Below are 21,776 nucleotides of genomic sequence, written 5' to 3' on the forward strand. Positions count from 1 at the left end.
CATGGGAACCGCGAACCGATACTTACAGAAGGTAAAAGACAGAATACAGCCCCTCCCCCCTCACCCATCCTTATTCATTAAGAAATTCTTAATCTTATTTTTAAAAGAGGGCACACTTTCAGCCATCCTAGTACTTTCCAGAGACTGTTCCATACCGAAACATCCACATGCCTAAATACAAAACTAGACCTAGCAGTGTGTCGTCTCTCTTGTACTAGGTCCATTGTATTCCTTGTATCATAAGAATGGTACGCAAAATTCGATGATAAAACATCAAAAAAATAATCAGGTGCTAATTTATTTAAACACTGATACACGAAAATAACGGTCTGATAATCCCTCAACTGCCCAACATTTCAAATATTAAAATAACAATCCATTGTACGTTCACATTTTTCAAAATCACCGAGCAGGCGCAGCGCTTTATTCTGCACAATTTGTATCCGTTTAAAATTTACAACAAAATTACTAGCCCCCACAGAAAAACCGTATACAATGTAAGGATAAATAAGTGAATTATATAAAATTTTCAAAACTCTATAGTGCGAATAGCAATAAGTTAATTAACATATTCTTTACTTTTTTTTCCTTTTGCAATTAAAAGAAGAAGATTTTGCCCGCTTCATTAGAAATTCAACTTACATTTAGGCAATATCAAAAAAAAAATTTCAAATTTAAGACTTTGGATGAACCCGGTTTTTGAACTCTCAGAGACAAATCTAGTGAATGAAGAGGAAGCTATTATTTTGTTCTGTATAAATATAATAGTTTCAATTTTAATACTTTAGTCTTTCTGCTGATTACGACCGCTATATATGTGGTCGAAATATCCAGACTTTTGTATCTGTTTTCAGTGTTTAATACATTGACTTATTCCCATTTGAACGTTTATTTGTTATTTTTTACTGTTTTTTCAGAGATTCATTGAAGTGGAAAATACGGAGCTTCGATCCCAAATTGAAATTTTAAAAGACCAATCGCATTCAAGAACGCAAAGTGTCAATAGCGATTCAAGTGTTGACTCGACTCGTGTTGAACCAATAGGTAGTGACCGAATTGAAACACAACCAATTGTAATTGTTGAAGCTACAAGAAAAGAGGAAGTGATAGATATTGAAGAAGACCCAAAAATAAATAGAAGAAGGACTTATAAAATTAGTAATGTTGAAAACCCTGAAGTAAAGCAATTAAGAAACTTACTAAATGAGATGCAACAAAAAGAAATTGAATATCTTGAAATAATTAGGACACTCGAAAAAAATTTGAAAAATGAAACAGAAGCGAGTGAGCGCATGCTGAGACGGCAAATAATTTCTTTAGAAAGAAAATTACAAGATACAGAATCATCATTAGATTCTAGTAAGAAAGAAAGCTTTCGTAGTATAGGAGAATTAAATGATCTCAAAAGTGATTTTGATATGTTACGAGCGGAAAATAAAAAGCTGAGATGTGAAGTTGATAATTTGAGACAGTTTGAGAGAGAGCATCAAAACTGTAATAAGACTATTCAACATTTGGAGAAGGAAACTAGAGTAACAGCCGAGTTGAATAAAGTGATGTATGAAGATTTAAACAGAGAAAGAATTTTGAGAAAGAAATATTACAATATCGTGGAGGAAATGAAAGGAAAAATTAGGGTCTTCTGCAGGTTAGGTGTTGGTCTTATTTCTTTCTTATTTCTTATTTCTTCTTTCGTGTTTCTTGTTTTTTTCTTGTTATTTCTTTCTTATTTCTTTCTGTTGTTTCTTATTTGTTGGTCAATGTATTCCATGGAGTTGATAGCATCCGAAATCAATGCAGTTTCACAGTAACGGGTTAAACACGCTTTACGGCGACGGGAGCATGACTAGTATTGCTGCTAACATTACCTTTGTAAAATTTTGAGTTAGTGCTTTGACAGCACATTTAAAAATGAATTTTCCCTAAATATAGAGAATTTTAAAAACTTAAGCATAAAGAAACTTCTTGCATCATACAATCCTGAACATTCTAACAACCTTTTTAATACATTTTTCGAAAAGAAACGAATGAATCTCCGGAAGTAATATATTGACTTCATCGACTGGGCGAATTAATGGGAGTTTTACTTAATAAAATGTGGGAGTGCCTACGTATTCTTTAAGAAGAAAACATCATCATTTTTAGAAAATCGCCAGTTTTTATTACTAACAATATGTACCAAAGGAATTACAATGCTTGTTCAGAAAGTAACTTGCGTATTGGAATAATAAAAAAGACAGAATTAATTTTTTTTTATTATTTTCACATGTAAGCCAAACTCTTAAAACACAATTCAAAGTAACTTGATTCCGCTGAAATTGATAAAAATACTGAAATTGAGACACTTGCCATAACGCTACGACAGTATAACAATACCCTCTGCATGAAAGTTTGCTACCAGAACCTCGATGCCCATATTTGATAGACTGCTTTATGTTTCTACACAGAGAGAAGAAAGGTGCTAGTGGCCCATCTAGATGCTTATTGAGAGGGGAGTATCTAGCCACGAAAAAAAATTATGTCAACCCTTCTCTCCTTTTTCTACGCCAAAAATAAAGTAATAAGAGTTTCAAATAGCGAATGCTATGAAGAAAGAATCAATAAGCTGGTGCATTGTCGTGAGAAGGGCTCAAATTTGACCTTAGGGCTATGTCAAGGACCTGTCAGCTTTTCCTATAAAACCATTTCATTTCCTCCTTTACTTTTTTAATAGCAAGTAACTTTCTGACCAGCCTTTTTTTCGCGGTTATCCTAAAATTTATTCAAATTGGTGTATTGATGAATTAGGATAACAATGTATTTACGAAATTTGCAGGGTTTCTACTAGTTCGTTTGTTTTTTTTTTCGTTGTTTTCAGCAGTAGTTCCAAATAACATCAACTTTCAATTGGAAATAAGTGTTCTACGCATCCTGAAAAAGGTAACACGCCAGACAGGAACGCCTGGACTATTTGAAAGTTACGTTAAAGCAGGAGTGGCTCAGAGCACTCGCCCCCGGGGGCCCAAAAAAAGATTTCTAGATCCTATCATATTGCTATATCTCATTATTATATAAAATTTCTTAGAAAATAATCTTTTATCATTTGTACTTACCTACAGAAATAGTAAACAAAAAAAAATGGAGTGCCCCGCATAAATATATCACTAAGAACAGCTTACTTCTGGATTCGCACCTTCTTCAAAATGACCCATCGCTGGATATCTTGTTTATGTCAGTGGTTTCGGTGGGATCTTTCTCACTCGCTAGCTACCTAAGGGAATCTAATCGACAATGAAGCGCGATTTTTCTCAGGCTGCTTCTTGGGCAGCAGCAACGCAACAGATGCAATCGCTGCCAATTAGCAAAGACGATTACTTGCTTAACTGATCTTCCCGGCGAAATCCTGCACCTAGAACTTATCTAAAGCAAGCAGTGCCTTGGAAAAACGGAAAAAAAGCTTCAACCTCTACTGGAAGAGCATTTGTGTATGGAACTTTTTCCTCTTTTGACAAAAACATAGTTGATAAATTAGTATCTCAGATCTTTTTTTAGAGGAGGCTAAAGTAAGGAGCAAAATTGATAAAAGTTGGTAATATTGGTGATAATTGGTAATAGTCTTCGGTAACAAATGGTATACTCTTTTATCGTGTGTACTTATCTAAAGAAATTATGAAGAAGGTTTTTCTTGCTCGCCAACAACATAAGGAAATCTATTCAACAATCAAGCATGATAGTTCTCAGCCTATTCTTGATAAAATTAAGTTTGCGGATTGTTCTTTTGGCAGCTGCAACTACAACAGGTGCAGTCAATTTCTATAAGCAAAAACGAGTAGCTTGCTTAGGCTGATCTTGCTAGCACTGTTCTTTGCCGAAACCTGCTTTTGAAGCAAGTAGTACTTTGGAAAAACAGAAGAAAGCTTCAAGTTCCAATTGAATAGCAGAATGATTTTGGAGCTTTTTCCTGCTTTGGCAAAAGCGCATTTGCTAGATCAATATCTGAGATCATGTTTTAAAGGAGGTAATAATAAAGGCTATGCTTTGTCTCGCCAGGTTGTTTGCCCCATTAAACAAAATTTCATAGTTTTTCTGTTGGTCTATTCATTTTCGGCTTGCTGACAGATGTTAGTACGACTGCGTTCATTAAGAAGGAAATCAATGTGACCACTGTTGTTGACAAAGCAACGATAATCTGACTACACTGCTTTGCGTGAACCGGAAAAAAGCCTGTTTTCCCTTCATCCTTATCCTTTGCTCTTCATTTTGTGTCATTGTCACACACGTTTGCCACCCAAGCATTTTCGCAGTGGTCTCTCCATAGACCACTAGGAAAAAGTGAACAAACGAAGCAGAAGGCCATGTTTTTTTTCGATACTGGATTCTAACAACTGGTTCTCTTCAATCCACCAAGGATAAAAGCAACGTTGTTTCTTTTCATTATATTGAAGGTTCACATGGGAACACACTCAGCTGTGTTGTGTTAGAACCGCATTAAATGAGGTATTTTCTCTGGTTTTAGCTGACGATTGGCTTCCTGATTCCTGCATTCTTATGAACTACGCTTTCGGAACACTCCCTGCAATTTCCGATAACTCCGTTAGTTCCCAAACCGTTAAGAAATTCATGAGTCAACTTGACCGTTATTCCCTTGTACAACTCAAACACACAAAGTGATGTAGATTATATATTCACCAAGATATCTCTTGCATTCAACGTAGAGTTTTTTCGGGTTGTTTTAACAATGTTACTGGAACCAGCAACTACTGATATAACGTACTGGTTTGATCTGATTGACTCGGCTTCTTTGACTGCGATCTACGTCTAAAACTAGACAGTGCCGAAAGTAGCTATTTTTTATGAGAAGTTTGAAATTGTAGAAGTCATTATAGGTGGAGGATAAACGACTCGCACTGTCTTTGACCAAAATGAGTGCCTAGGACCTGACTGAAGCCAAAACATACGACAAATACGACTTTCTAAAAGGCGGAAAGATGTATCAGGCCCTTTCAACCCCCTCCTCCTTGTTCTCCTTGGGCCCCCGCTGCCTTAAAGACTGTCAACTTCAAACTTATTCTATGAAATTTAAAGCTTGTTCGAAAGAACGCAAAGGAATATTTTGTGACTATTGAATTATTATATTGTCTCAAAAAGTTTTTTTTTCCTTGATGTATATTTTTGAACACTAGCTTTTGTCCATCTACATCTTATTTAATTATTTTAGGATAACTATCCTACTGTAATTTGTGGGGTGTCTACCAGTGGCGTAATTTTGTCAAAATCCTGAGGGGGGAGGAGGCAAAATTGAAGCCAATTTTCCCAAATCTAGCGAAAATGACAGGGAAAACTGAAAAATGAGCCATGTAATACCATAAAGGTAAAGATATACTTAAGAAAACTAACCCGTCTCTGTGGGTGCTTGAATTATACAGGCTTATCTCAGTTTTGAAGAGATTTTTGAAGAATTTAAATTTAAGGGGGGGGATGTCTGGGAAGGTAAGTCTCTCCCCCCCCCTGCCCAATAGAAAATTATGCCCCTGGTCCCCACATTAGACTTTTAGTGAGATAAAACTTAATTAAATACATTAACCATTTATAATAAAGAAAAAAGCTTTCTGCAGGATTCGACCCATGACGAGTCGTGAAAAACTACACTCATCCAGCCCCATTGCGGAAATATTGGATGCTTATTCTTTGAGAGTTGACACAAAAAGCGGTTTCAAAGAATATCAATTTGACCAAGTTTATGGACCAGATGCAGCTCAAGAAGATGTATTTAAAGACGTCAATGTAAGTACCTTCTTTACTTCACTCGCCTAGGTTCAGAACACAGCCTAGGTTTGTTTATATTTACAGTCATGTACGTTTGTTTCAGAAATGAGACACATCACAGCGCCACCAGCGGACGGTGGTCAGCGGAACACAGTAGAGAGAATATACAGTATCGACAAAAGCTATATAGGTGATAAATCCCTGTTATATTACCTACTTGTAAGACAAACCGCTAAGATAAAAACCACAGCATAAATATTAAACAGTAGTGAAAATTCCAATACTCTTCATTAAAGATTTTCGGGACACATCAGTCGCACACCTTTCTTCGTGACTTCGCCTTCTTTAATATTTACACTGTGGTAGTAACTGAAGCTATTGCTGTGACGCAAAGGTAAACTTTCCTTCCCGCGCGCTGTGATGTATCCTATTTTTTAGCAAAATTTTCGCTACTGTTTAACATTTATGCTGCATAAAAAATGCTGTTGTCTCTTTAGTCCTGCACTTATATCACAATATAAAACTCAAAATAAGTGATGGTTTTGAATATGATGTAAGTGCATATTATAGGCTAATTATGTTTGCCACCCTCGGGGCAGCAAAATAGAGAGTTAACCCCCTAAATACTAAAAATTTAAAAATCCGTTTTGAGAAAAATTAGGTATGATTCGGACTTTGGCAAGGGGGTACTGCTAAATGGTCGCTATCGCCGAACTGAGTTTGTTAAGGCACAGAATAAAAACGTTTAAAACTATATTCGGACTTAACTGTTCAATAAATTAAACCTAGAAGTTACTGGTCTTAAGGTTTTTATAGCAGCACATAAGTTCCAAAGGCATCTTTCATAATGGTCTTAATTGCGCAAGGAGCTAAAATATTTGTATTAGTATATCAAAGAATATTGAACGATTACAATTTTCAATGAGACAACTTGCAGTTGCTAGAAATTGCAGTTGACAGTTATCAAATAGGCTTAGAAAACATACAAAATCATACTAGTGATCAATGGTGGCATAAGAACAATTAATGAATGACAAAAGAAAGTTTTTGTAATTTATTGAAAAAATTAGTGTACCAATTTCTTTATACTACGTCAGCTTTTATAAATTTTGTTCTTTTCCCTCTAGAATGGAAGCAAAAAATGTACAATACTCAAAAGTTACGATTTATGTTTAATGATTTCTGAAAGCAAGTCTAATTTTGGAGCTTTTTAGCCGAGCTGAGGTTTTTCTTCTGTTGGTTCATGGAAAGCTGATAGAAAGCGTTTTATATATATATATATATATATATATATATATATATATATATATATATATATATATATATATATATATATATATATATATATATATATATATATATATATATATATATATATATATATATATATATATATATATATATCACCGCTCACAGAACTAATCAGTAAAAAAACCAAAAGCAACGAAATCACAGACAACTTTGATAAGCCTATATATGTGCAACTTCATTTAAAGGTGAACACTCCCTCAGATTTTGTTGTATAGACCTATGGGCAAGCCATTCAAATTAATAAAAATGTGTTTCTTTATTTCTTCATCAAGATAACTAAAATTATACTCTCCACATTGTTAAACATCCAATTATTATTAAACAGGTAATCATCAAATGCAATTTAACTATAAGAACTGAACTATTTCATTGAAAAATCTCATGCAAACAATTGACGCGTTAACTTTGCGTGGAGCTATCCGCTGCTTCATTCTTCTGCAAATAGGAAACATAAAAAGAATATTCTAATTAAGAAATAATAGCATAAAAAATATAGAAGAAACCGAACCTATTAAACCTCCCCCTCCTTTTAAAATAATTGTTTCCGCTCTAACAATATGATAAGTACAGCATCACCAAGAACATCATAAACACACAACTTGTACACAATACCAAAACATTCAATTCTAGAACCGCAAGTAACACTTCTCCTCATAGTTTGTATATACTTTCCGTTTCTTGTACCCACAATATAGCAACTTAGAATTCGGAAGCCGACTTAGAAAGCCGACTCAGATATCTCTAACTTCCCACGTCAGCACTACACAGAGATCTACTACACTCTTTGTTTCCGTTGCACCTACCTCATTAACTCGATACAGTGTCACCTATCACTCACCGCACTGCACATCTAACTAAATCTCAGCTGCAATTCTAAGTTGTGCTTAAATAAGTCCAAATCCAGCTGCTCTTCAGTTCAGTCACATTAAAATCGTATGACTATATTGATATTAGTCACTTCAAATGGGAGCTTCATGAGAGCTACTTGCAGCTCTACGTTCTCCTACGATGGCGCTGAGGATGCGTAAGAGTGCAAAAAAAAATCATTTTATAGCTGTAATAAACGTGCAGCTTCTTCAAGCTAGATCATGCTGCAGCAAAGCTTAAGTTTGGCTATATTATAACTACTTCAGTAACGACAGATTCGGTAAAGCTGGAAGCTGATGTAGCAGAGGCTTAGTATGTACCGTTCAACAAATGGTGCGAACTGTCTACAGATATATCATGAAGATCAGGCTACACCTATTTTCAAAAGATAACAGACAAGGTGCAAAAGCACAACTTATGGACTGAGTGCCATTAAAGATTTCAAGCTCAGGCCGACCGACAGGCTCAGAAGCAGTGTAATTTTCTGAAGTACACAGGGTGAACTGCCCATGACGCGTTGGGGCATGCAATGTGTTGCAATCAGTGATATTAGGGTGATAATTCAATGTGGCAGTGAAGACGGCGATTCGTATCTGAAATATTTGGCAAGCATCAGATGAGCAACCTTTCGACTTTTTGATGACATAAACCATTTCTTTAAGCCTTCCAAAAACCTTATGCTTCGACAAAGGAACAAACTTTGACAATGACAAAGAACGAACTTGACCCCCGGTTGACTCTCGGAGAAAGACAATGTCACCAGTAGTGTAAATCTGAACCGTTGGATGAGCATAAAAATTCGGTGTAGCTCTTGACTCCAATTATGATTTGTAACCGACATAAAATATGATTTGGTAGTGATAAAGCCTAATATTTGTAAGGATCAGCCGAACCATACAAATGTCTCTTATTGATAATCCTACCAACCCGCAACGTTGCATCACGCGAAAACATGATGGAAAAACTGTTATTACGCAGTTAACAACACAGTGTTAAAACACTGTGCTGAGACAAAAGCCAGCATAATTGAGCCAAGAAGTCCAATCTTTTCTGTGTTACTGGTCTACATATTGTACCAAAATGTTCGCCAAATCGCGGTATTGACGTTCCAAAGCACCATTAGTTTTTGGGTGCTCACTCGAAGAAAAACGATGCTCCGTGTGGCCCAGTGTATATAATATAATAATAATAAGTTTATTAGCCATAGGCCATACACAGATTAACAAGGAAAGAGACACAATAAATACACATATAATATGAACACTATTTACATTCTTTCCGTAGCTGGAGAGCTTTTCCAAGAAACCTTGTCGTATCCACAATATTTTCTTTCCGTTTGCTCCGCAATAAATCCGGGAAACGTACCTCACGCAGAAAACGCGGTCTTGTATTGTCAGTTATTGGACACTGTTGGAGAAAATGGACCAAATTTTTATTTTCATTTTTACATAAGGGACAACTGTACCCGTAATCCCGACCAGGCCCACGCCATTCAATTTTTTTTTCAAATTATAACCCGAAGGTAGATTAATTGATCGTATTTGGATCCAGTGTTTCAGTTCTCTCTTACCCAGACTTAACTTTAGATGAAATTCCTCCCCTAGGCTTTCTTTTATTTGACTATAACCTCTTAGGCTATCTGACTGCTCTACTTTAGCCTTCCATTCCTCTCCCATCTTCCCACAAAAATGAAAGCCCTAAATTATCAAGAATTCTCGTCACCTTAGACGGCTAATTTCTCTTCTTCTTTGATGTTAGCAATTCTATGTATGCCCCTCTCACTAGCCTTGACTCCGGAAGCTGCACCATTTTCAACCCGTATCTAATTATCGACATAACACGGCTCTGGCACATACTATATAACCCCAAATCCCCTCTAAGAAATTGGCTGTGGGTATTAACCTCTAGACCATAAAACCTCTTAAAAAACTGCTTCAAAAAACTTCAAAGACTCAAGCTGTGGCGCCTTTTCCCAGCCTCATAATTCGCATCCATAATGAACTACAGGCTTCATTTTTGTTTCAAAGATATATTTTAATACTTTTATATCATTTACCCCTTAATTGATTCTTTAACACGTTCACGCCATCCTCCTTTTTGTTCAAGCCAAATACCTAGATATTTAAACCTTTTAGATCTTGCTAATTCCGCCCCTTTATAATAAAATTTTTCCTCTGAATAATCCCCATCACCAAATACAACAATTTCACTTTTACTTACACTGAGCTCCAAATTATTTAACATGAAGTAATAAGAAATCAAATCAATCAAAATATGGATATCTCTTCCACTTTTTACCACCAGAGCCATGCCATATGCAAATAATAACACGGACAGATTCAAATTCCCTAAACGCATTGACGGAGCCATTCTAGTATCTGCATACCTGCAGATATCATTAATGAATAAATCAAATAGCTTAGGTGATAGGGTACAACCTTGCCTAACTCCAGAACTTGTTTTATCTCATTCGAAAAAACGCCACTTGCACTCCGAACCATTACTCTAGTTGTTACATATATACTCACCAGTAGCCTAACTATCCTCCTCGGTAATCCTATCTCAATTAACTTAGACATTAAAATCCATCTATCAACCTTATCGAAAGCTTTACGCTGGTCTAAAACGCTATACAATATCTCTTCTTCCCACCACCATATTTATCAAAAAGGCCTTACATAACTAACACCTGGTCGACCGTCGAATACGATTCTCGGAATCTGGCTTCCTCTTCTCCTAAAATCTCATGCTTACCAAGCCACTCACTCAGACGCTTTTCAATTATCTTCATAAATACCTTACTCAGTGAGGATTCTAGGCTTATTAGCCTGTAGTTCTCCGGGTCTTTTCTGTTCCCCTTTTTAAATAATAGAATTCCTGTTGTAAGGTTCCAAGACTCGGGCCATATTCCCCGGTACAGAATTCCGTTAAATATTGCAACTACGATTGGCAAGAACAACGATATAAACTTCTTATAGAAAAGAGTCGGAATAAATCGTCCTGGGGACGAGTTGCCTTTCATGGACTTCAGGGCGGCTCGCATTTCTCCTGTTATCTCCTCTGTCACTTTACTGAAAAAAATACAAATGAATGTGCATTGTCAATTTAATATACATATATTTAGTAATCAAAATGTTAATATTATTTGATTTATTAAAGTTATAAAAGTAAAAACATTTATACTTTTTCCAGTAAAGTGCAAATTATTTTCTGGCCTTGAGAAGGAATGGGGGTTTTGAGCCCAACTTATGTTAATTTCTGCTCGTTTTGAGTTTGACTCGGTTATTTATTGTAATTTCTGCTCGTTTTGGGTTTCATTTATTTATGGATTGTGATTTGTGGTAGTTTCACGCCTGGTAAATTATTTGATTTTATTTTCGCTCATTTTTGTTTAATGGAGTTCTTTACTTTTCTTTGAAAAAACTTATTTTGTGGAAAAAGTTTTATTTAATTAATCATACAAAAACATTAATACACAACGAAACTAGCTCTTATCTCGGGTCTCCGCCAAAACAGGTAGTTAGCCTTTCTCAAGTCACACACGAACTACAATCTGAGAAAATAAATATCACGACGTGAAAATAACAAAAAGAAAAGAAAAATGATAAACCATCACAGCTATTCCACCAGTTATTAGAAGAAAAACAAAGATCCTATATCAATTTTTGAGTGACATTTCTATGGCCCAAAAAAAGAGCATAAACGAGGAAAAATTAAATGAAAGGAAATTATTTTAAAAGGAAAATAAGATAAATTGAAATTAAAGAGAACATTTCTCCTTACCAATAAAAAAACAATAAGAAAAAGTTTTGACGCTCCAAGGCGCAATATTACTATCTAAAACCACAGACTGTTGCGAAACCTAATAGATAACTGTGCTAAAAACTGTTAGGTTGCCCCTTTTTGGTAAAATATTTTGCGGCAAATTTCAAATACTCCCGCCACTTCTTGGATCCCACTCCACTGTGAAATATTGGCTATTTCCCTGTTGCAGTATTGATTAGAAGCTAGCACTAGAAATTTCCTTATTTTCACAAATTTAATCCACCCCCGCCCCCTTTTTAGAAAACCTACATAAGCCAATCATTTAAGTAATAATTTTGAGATGGGACAGTTGTAAACCACTTCGCCGGCTCATCAAGTTTCTTTCTGCTTTCGTAATTACGAATAATACAAATTTGCGCCATTTTTCAGTGACTGATAAATATATACTGGATTACTGACCCGCTAATGTCAGAGTAAATGGGAGTTGTTTGTACGCGCCGAGAATGAAGTACCAAAAATCATCAGTCTTGATGTTAAATTATCTATAAAAAGTGGTATGGACTTTTGCGCAAAACTCAGTACATGTTTGTTTTTGAAATGCATCCCATTATCAGAAAACAAAATTGATTTATAACGAAAAAACAAGATAATTTTCTTAAACACCCTTAAGAATATTTCAGGCTTTGTGTCCACTAGAAGAATCAAGTGAAGATGACGGATGAAATAATCCATCACTTTCAACATATAAACATGATTTCTCCCTGTTTTCGGCAAGGGATCAACTGAAACCATTTCTAAAACTGCTAACGGCATTGGAAACTCTAAAGCGGAGCATATGTGGTATAATTCATAGCCTTGCGACGGAGACATGTTTCAGAAGATATACAGTACGTCTTTGCAACCGAATATATATCTAGAAACAATACGTTTTTTCGGTACCTAAATGGCCAAAGTACGGGGAATCATGAAATACGTCTATTATCTCCAGAACTACCTTTAATGTAATCACTAGAATAAAGCGAATCTAATATTTCCAGCATTATCCATAAGGAACAAACGTGTGCAACGAAACGCCTTCCATCACAACAAAGTTGGAAATTTCACGGATAACCTGCTTCTCCACATCCTGCTTCTGTCCATGGCATCACATCTTCATGTTCCAAATAAGCCGTAACAAACTGAAGTAAATTAGTCTCTTTTCTGCTTTTGTTTCAACATAGCTATGTCTAGACTTGCGGGTAAAACTATCGCAAAGATCAATTCTCTTATAGTATTTACTTGCTGCCTCAATAATGCATCGGGAACGCAATTCTACCTCATTGGATGGTAAAAAATTTCAAATCAATTTCTTGGAGGTTAAAGACCAACGGGCTAAGCAAGGCCGTACCCAGGATTTTTTTCGGAGGGGGTTTTACTCAAAGATTTTTTCGGGAAAAGGGGGTACACAAAAAACCCTCAAAAAACGCATACAAACTTTGTTTAAATCCATTTTTGTTACATTTTTAGGAGTCAAACAATCATTTCGGGGGGGGGGGTCAAACCCCCACCCCCTCTGGGTACGGCCTTGGGACTAAGTAACCATTAGTAACCTTAGGAGTCATTAGCCATCGAAGACGATGATCCGTTTAAATCCTGATTTTTGAATTTAGAAAATACTGGCGGTACAACTTCACGAAAATGACCACGCTTTTTGTCACTGCGTCGCCGAAGACAAATTTAACGAGTAATATTTTAAAATCACTTCTTTTCCCTCTTGGAACTGTGAAAGCTTTGCCCCAATAGTATTGCCACTAGTATATGTGGCGAGAAGATAACCTCCCTAATTTTTTCTCGAGTGAACAAGAATAGATGAACTAACCATGCATGCTCATAGTTTGTTTTGATTCAGTTCATCTTCCCCCTCAATATTCCTAAATTTTTTAGTTTCATAGAATTAACCTTAGTTTTAGCAGTAGTCACAGTAGTAGAAAGAGGAGCATCGCTTGTAGTAGCAATAGTAAGATCAGTAGTAGTACTAACGGTAGTAGTAGTATTAGTATGCATGTATTGCCTTTCGGTCTGTGGAACAACCCCCTCCTTAAGCCCTATGAGGTTCAGCTTAATACTATAAGCCGTTGCTATGATATTGTCCATATGCCCTTTTGATAACTTGTATGCCCATAGTGTGTTTTAGTTTAGTTCGACTTTCTACTCAGACCATTCCTAAAGTTTTCATTTAAATATTCTTAGCCTTAGTATTAGTTGCAATAGAAGATGTAGTTGGAGCAGCAACAGTAGCAGTAGTAGCAGTGGTAGCACTGCGCATATTGCCTTTCGGTCAATTGATCTCCCCTCTAAGCATTTCCTGAAAGTTCCAATTAATAGTCCAGTAAATCTACAGAAAAAATCGACGATCTGGGACAAAATTAAAATATAAATGATTTTTACACCATTTTGTAAAGAAAAAAATTCTGTACAATATACCAAAAGTCCCAAGAATCCCCTTGGCGGAACAAGGTGAAAAACGGGGGAAAGGGGAAAACTCGAAAATCTACGACCGGTAGTTTTTGATGCTGAGAATGGCATTCCTGATGCTCTTGGGTCCAAAAATATCGAATATGCGTTTTTTTATTGCTGCGTAATAAGTCGTTTCCCAATATCCCCACTTACAGTGGGAAAAGAGGGGGTAAATAAAGATGCTGTACAGCATTCTGCAAGACTTTTTTGCTGGGGTTTCCCAGTACGAGAAGAATGAATATGTTACTTTGATTGCTCTGTCATTAGCCTTTCCCCCCGTTTTCCGAAAAGACAGTCAGACGGCTCTACAGAATTTGGAGAACAGACAAAGGTCTATCAACTAGGTTTTGAAACCCTCTAACACCATTTTGAAGAGAGTTTAATATCCTATTCCCTGGTGATTCTCTTTTCCTGTTCGCTTGAGATTCACTGCCTACTGGTAGGTTCAATCGGTCAAGCAATAATGCAGGCTTTCCGTCCCCAATCTTTGCTCGCTCTTTTACAAGCATACCTTGGAGTCCAGCTACACCAGCAATCTGGTCCACGTTTTCTCATCGACCAGCTGGATAGGATACGTTTTTCTACTTCTTACTCTGAAGTGCTTCGATTCAAGCGTTCTGCCGCAGTAACTCACGGTACAAAATTTCCAGGGATGAATTCTTAAACTTTCATTCAGTTCATTGGCGACAACGTCGACCATAACATTTGCACTATCGACGGAAAAAGGTACGTACTTTCCATGGGGTGGGCATGATAGCTGCTGCCACACCAAGGCTACCCAAATTTCCTATCATAATCCCATTAGCAGCTGTAAACCTTCTACTACAGAATCCAAAAGGAAAACAGTCTTGTGTACAAACCTTCGACGACAGGATCGATGGCATTGACCTACTATGGCCTGCAAGCTGGATACAAGACACGAAACGGGTCGTATGGGGTGGATTTATGCAAGCAATTCATCATGGGTCATACAAAGGTGCTTCGTCGATTGTTTTTTTTTTTTTGCCTAATATCGAATATAATTCCTCCGATCTTTCTTGCGTATCCACGAACGATCTTTCTTGCGAAGCACGCCAGCACGGAATGATACCAGTTGCTACTTTCGACAAATCTTTGTGCATGAAAGCGGTGAACATAATCAATATTGAGCCTGCTGATAGTCATCTCAAGGCAGCAGTTCCAATGATCGGTGGTCTCCATTGCCGTATGAGCTTTCTTGGAGCTATCGGGCACTGGATGTCGGAAACAGGAATAAAAGAAGTGCTCGAATGCCTATACGCCGGTAACACCATTAAGCATATCATTAGTGATAATGCTGTTTCAAGTGCCATGAGAGCATACGAGTTTATAGATTCAGCATTGCAGATCACTGTCATTTGCAAATCGTATGGTTTCGACTGCACAGATGACATACGAGTAATCAAGACTTTTCAGAAGCTTTGACAATATGTATAGCTCTACTGAATGAGGAAGTAACCCCGGAAGACGCATCCAATACAAACGTAGTGCGTCGAATCGAAACGCGAATGATTGAGTTTCAAGACACGCTGCAGAACAACAGGACTGCAAAAATATAGCTTCAGTATTCGGAAATGTTCGGAGTGCTTAAGAAGGCCATCAGGACAGAACGGACCGGAAACTGGGTGCAGTATATTCAAGCACTAACTGAGATTCTCCGTTACTATGCAGCTGCAAGCCACAACCTGTATATGAAATCGGTGAGAATGTTTCTTCAGCAAATGGAAGAGCTGAAAGAAAGTAACCAGAAGCCGTATAAAGACGTAGCGGATGGGATGTTTTTCATTCGAAGAAGCAATAGATTTTGGGCTGGGCTCTCTCCTGGCTAAGTAATTGAGCAAGTACTGATGAAATCGCTGAAAACAACCATGGGACTTACGAGAGGAAATGGAATGAGTGAGACGCACAGGTTGATCTGGACAATTTCAATGCCAGTGCGAGCTGAAATTTAATGAGCTTATACAGTCACTCATCGGCGTTGAATACATGTCAACTGACCAGCACGTTTCCGCAAGACCAGCTCGGATTGAAAGAGATAGAAAGGACGAAAGGCTTTAGTACCTTTTTTGCACAGTCCTGCCCGTGCGACAACTGCACTCAGTTGCGAAATATATCGAATGGTATGACAGCAGCAAGGGATGTCAACGCGGATGCAGCGAAGCCGATAGGAAAAGAAATTCTGAAGTTAATGGACGACGCCGATGCCGGTCGCTACATCTTTAAGCGCAAAAGCAAAGTGATTGCGATAGCCTATTAAGGCAACATTTCTGAAGCTGACGATGCATACATGCAAATTGACTCAAGTCATCTTTTCCGACTTCTTGAAGCAGCGGTAAGTATAGCCGAAGGAGATATGGAAAAAACACTCATATTTAAACTCTCAAGCTACCCTACTGCCTTTTTCAAATCGTCAAGCCTGTCAAGATATCTAAATAAAGCGGAGAAAGCGAAAGCCATTTGAAAATTAGCAAAGGCAGAATCTGTGAATGTCCTATCAAAAGAGTCTGAAAATACGTGATCGATGGCGGAAGGCCGCTCCAGCAGATTCCATGGGACAACAGGAAACACTTTTGAACAGATTTGCAACAGTTACGTTTCATTCGTAACACATAAGTATTCAAATGCTTCCGTCGTCTTTGATGGATACACTTCAGGTCCGTCTAGTAAAGATGTCACCTAGGTTAGATGAACGAAAGGTATCCAGTGTCCGACCGTCGATTTTACACTAAGTATGAAGCTGCAAAGGAAAAAGGAGGACTTCTTGCAATAAGTAGAACATTATTCGAACTATTAGTGAGAAACTTGTCCAAGCCAGAGAGAGGTCCTTTATGCAGAGAGAGATGCGGATGTTCTGATTGCATTAACAGGTGTTAATGTGGCCAAGGAAAGGGTAACCGCAGTAGTCGGAAACTACACTGATTTTTTAATCCTTCTCCTCCATCACCTGCCTCCGTAAGCCAGGGATCTCTACTTCAAAACCAAGTACCAAGTCAAGAGCGCGGTCAACTAAATATTAGCACATCAACTTTATCAAAAGATGGCTGAAACAGGTTTGTCACTCTATTCTTGTTGACCACGCTTTTCTTGGTTGCGAAAAGACGTCCCGTTTGTTTGGGATAAGCAAGCAGGCTGTCCTGCCTTTCCTGAAAATTTGTGAAGAATTTAGGAATAACTGCGAAGCATTGCTTAATCTGCGCTCAACGAAGGAAGAACTCCTGCAAGCCGGTGAAAATATTTTGCTGTTTCTACAAGGCTAAGAAAGGGGAGGATCTCAGCAAAGCTAGGTACAGGGTTTTTCTTAAAAAACTGAAAAGCTCAAAGACATCAACTATTGTGAACCCAGAGTGACTTCCGCCCACTCCGTCGGCTGTGAAATTTCATTCTTATAGAGTCTTCTATCAGGTAGGGGAATGGCGTAATACTGCGTCAGAACTCGACCCGAAAGACTGGGGTTGGCAATTACGTGACGGATGCCTTACTCCGATCATGACAGACATCGAACCTACTCCACCTCATCTGCTAAATGTAATTCTTTGCAGCTGCACGTGTTCCAACTGTGACAGTTCACGCTGTAGTTGCCAAAAAATGGATTGCCTTGCACACTTGCTTGAAAAGACTGCCAAGATATTGCGTGTTCCAATAAAGATGTTTTTGTTGACAACGATGAAGAAGTCGATGTTTAGTACGTATCCTTGATCTTATCCTTTTTAGTTCAATCAAAACCGTAATTATCTTTTGCTGTGATTACCAATACCTGATTTGTTTCATTTTTTACATTTAGTTTTGTCTTATGTTTCTATTATATAGTCGAAGTAAATCTGCCCACCGACTCCGAAGTCCCGATGCACTGTCTCCCCTACGGTGAAAACACTGCAGAAAAGCAAGATACGAATCTAATACCCAGTTTTTTTTTAAATCATCGAGTCAAAAAACCTTGGGGGCAACATTTTGACCAGCCATATCGCACAACTCTCGAGGATACTGAATTTTTCCTCAAATTTTTACCTCAATATCCTCAGCCTTAGTAGTATTTGCTACAAAAACAGTAATTGTAGCAGTAGTAGTAGTGGCAGTAGTAGGTAGTAGTAATAATAGTAAAAGGACTATCGTGAAAGTTTTGCCTTTTTAGTCTGTTGATCATTCCCGGAAAGTTCCAACTTAATACCCTCTTGGCAACCTGTATGCACATGACGTGTTTTGATTGAATTCAACTATCCTCTCAACATTCCCTGAAAGCTTCATCTGGATACCCTTGGTCCTTTTCGCCCACTGTAAACAACGGGTCAATCGCAAAACTTACAGCCCTTGCCTTGAGGGCTGGGGTGGGGTGGATTGACATCCTCAAAGACTTAGTTACTTGACCTTTTAGCTATGCTGAACAAACCGACTATCACAAAATTTTGATTGGGTGTGTTTGTGTTTGCCCTCCAGTCACTTTTAACTCTTAAAAAGGGCACTAGAACTTTCAATTTCCGATTGAATGAGCTCCTTTCGTAGTGTCAACAACAAGTCCTTCTACACAAACTCCTTAGCGAAAACAATAGGAAAAAATAAATAAATAATACTGTGTACCCACATCGCCAGCGCAATAACTTAGCGGTCAGTTACCGGGAGCCGGTAAGAAGAGGTGATTGTACCACAGTGAAAGATGATAATGTGGGAAAAGGGTAAACTAGTTAGTTAAGTCCACTTATGCGTTTAGCTCCTACATTGACAAACGAGGGCCAAAGTAACGATGCTACCATATTGCTGTGGGAACGAGGGTTACGCTAGGCGTGTGGCTTCTATCCTAAGAGACGATGCTACCAGAATGATGCCTGGTGGACGGGCGTGAGTGGGCGTACAAGCGGATCCTGGTGTTCAACTAAGGAGTAATGATTTAAGCTAATCGGTGATGAAGAAGGATACGGTGATGACACAGCAAGACCTGCGACGGGAACGAAGGTTGGGCTTTTCGAGCAGATATCAGCTAGTAGCTCCTTAGCTGACTGAGGCCTGGTAAAGCGTCTGTGTCCTAGTGGTTTTTCTTACAACCGTCACTCGCTTACGATTGGCTACTTCAAACAAAGTAGGTTGCCTACCTGTAGAAAACTTATAGATCTTGTAAGCTTAAATTAGAAAAGAGTTCTAAACTCACCTGACCACTGGCATTTTGTCATTTGGTTAAACCAATTCTCGAAGCACAACTTTATTACAATTTCTAATCTAAAATATAGTTTTTTAAATTCTTCTTTTCAACTTCGCTAAAATAAAATATGCCAAGACCAATCCACGGCTTAATTTCAGTTTTTTAAAATGTTAGTTTTTAAGGATGGCAGGAATAAGTTGTTCTTAAAAAAAAAATTTGTGGGTTTTGAGTTAGAGTATGTGTTTTTTATTCAATTAAATTTAGTTTAATGGATAAATGGATTAATGCAGATTTATTCATTCTTAGACATTAGTTCAATCTGCTTATGACGGCTACAATGTCTGTATTTGTGCATACGGTCAAACTGGAAGCGGTAAGACATTCACAATTATTGGAGAGGATAGTTGCCCAGGGATAGCACCCAGAACTTTTGAAAAGATCTTTGAATTAGCCAATGATTATGCCGAGCATTTCTCAACTGATATTAGTATGTACATGGTGGAACTTCATAATGATCGTTTGGTAGATCTTTTGAAACATGAGAGCGGCAATGAAGTAAGTCGTGCAGTCTGATTAATTCCGACTTTTGTATCCATAAACTATAAGTTTTGAATAATTGCTTAAGCGTTTTATGCCTGACCTTTTAAGTATATTCTTGCATTTTTTATGAAAAAAAAATATTTTGTAATGTAAAATCAAAGTAAAACACAATGATTGAAATACAAATAGCCTTCATGAAAAGGCCAAAAATACTTCTCCAATAATGTAAGGACGTAAGTGTGTACAATGTAGAGTAAGTCACCTGCAAACGCAACTAGCGAAAGATCATCTCCTTTGAAGAATTAAATAAAAAAAAACCATTTTTTTTAACTGAAAGTAAGGAACGACGTTAAAACTTAAAACGAACAGAAATTATTTCTTATATGAAAGGGGCTGTCCCCTTCTTAACGCCTCGCTCTTTACGCTAGAGTTTTTATTGTTTAAATAAAAAAATAGAGTTGTGAGAAAGTCAAACTTTTAGCGTAAAGAGCGAGGCGTTAAGGAGGGGACAGCCCCTTTCATATAGGAAATAATTTCTGTTCGTTTTAAGTTTTAACGTCGTTCCTTACTTTCAGTTAAAAAAAAACGTTTTTGAATAAATGCAGGTTTTGATCTTGGCTCACCGTACATGAATAATTAAAACAAAATTTGCATATTAATTTACTTTTATTTGGTTAAATGGCTTTCTCGAAACTTGTTTAATTTTATTTACGAAAGTTTTTATTAGTAATAAATATACATAGCTTACGAATTAACTTACTTAACGAACTTCTATATTCATAGATTTTTAATACATATATTAGGGGTCTCACCCCCTAGTCAATACATTTCTCTTTAAGCTAAGGTTCGAATTTTGTTCAAGTTCTTTTAAAAATGACCGCTTAATAACAAAGTTAATTAGAATAAATAGCTCTTATGAAAGTACTAAGAAATCTTTAGCTTAAAGAGCGAGGTATTGACTAGGGGGTGAACCCAATCATATATGTAATATTTTCTGTTCGTTTAAAGTTTTTATGTTGCTGCTGTTGCAGCTGAAAAAACTAGTTTCTTATATTTAATTTCTGATCTTTTTTTAAATAATGCTGGGAAGTCCGGCGTCCCCTTCACAGCAATGTCCCTTCCCCCATGAAAACTTCCTTCATGGAAAGATCCTCCCACATAACCCCCGACCCCCCCCCCACTACCAGAAAAAAATCTTCCCTAAAAACGTCTGTATACCTCCCAATAACCAATACTATATGTTAACATTGTGTAAAGTTCATAACTTTCAGCCCACCCCCCGGGAACTTCGGGGTATTAAGTCATCCTAATAATATTTTCGAGCATGCTGAACAAAATGGCTATCTAAAAATTTTGATCGGGTGACTTTGGAGAAAAAATAGCTTGGGAGGGGGCCTAGTTGCCCTCCATTTTTTTGTCACTTAAAAAGGGCAATAGAAATTCTAATTTCCATTCCAATGAGCCCTCCCATTATATTCTAGGACCACTGGGTCGATACTAACACCCCTGGAAAAAAAAAAAAAAAAAACAACAAATAAACACGCACCCGTGATCTTTCTTCTGGCAAAAAATGCAAAATTCCACATTTTTGTAGATAGGAGCTTGAAACCTCTAACCTCTACAGTAGGTTCTCTGATACGCTGAATATGATGGTGTGATTTTCGTTAAGGTTCTATAACTTTTAGGGGGTCTTTCCCCCTTGTTTCGAAAATCAGCCAAATTTTCTCAGGCGCGTAACTTTTGATAGGTAGGGCTAAACTTGATGAAACTTGTATATTTGAAATCAGCATTAAAATATGATTCTTTTGATGCATCTCTTGGTATCAAAATTCCACTTGTTAGAGTTTCGGTTACTATTGAGCCGGGTCGCTCCTTACTTTCAGTTCGTTACCACGAACTGTTTGAT

At 37.3% G+C, this 21,776-nt stretch overlaps 1 protein-coding gene across 1 annotated transcript in view; it reads left to right on the forward strand.

The window, feature by feature from the left end:
* LOC148943354 (uncharacterized) overlaps positions 1 to 21,776 on the forward strand; it is a 463,023-nt gene that overhangs the window by 423,121 nt on the left and 18,126 nt on the right. The window contains exons 15-17 of the mRNA XM_089101108.1: positions 918 to 1,648; positions 5,595 to 5,763; positions 19,637 to 19,885. Coding sequence (XP_088957234.1) covers positions 918 to 1,648; positions 5,595 to 5,763; positions 19,637 to 19,885 — 1,149 coding nt within the window. The remainder of the gene's footprint in view (positions 1 to 917; positions 1,649 to 5,594; positions 5,764 to 19,636; positions 19,886 to 21,776) is intronic.

This window comes from Artemia sp. Qi Xiang Cuo, chromosome 15, assembly GCF_049724085.1.
Source record: "Artemia sp. Qi Xiang Cuo chromosome 15, ASM4972408v1, whole genome shotgun sequence".
Classification (NCBI taxonomy): Eukaryota; Metazoa; Arthropoda; class Branchiopoda; order Anostraca; family Artemiidae; genus Artemia; species Artemia sp. Qi Xiang Cuo.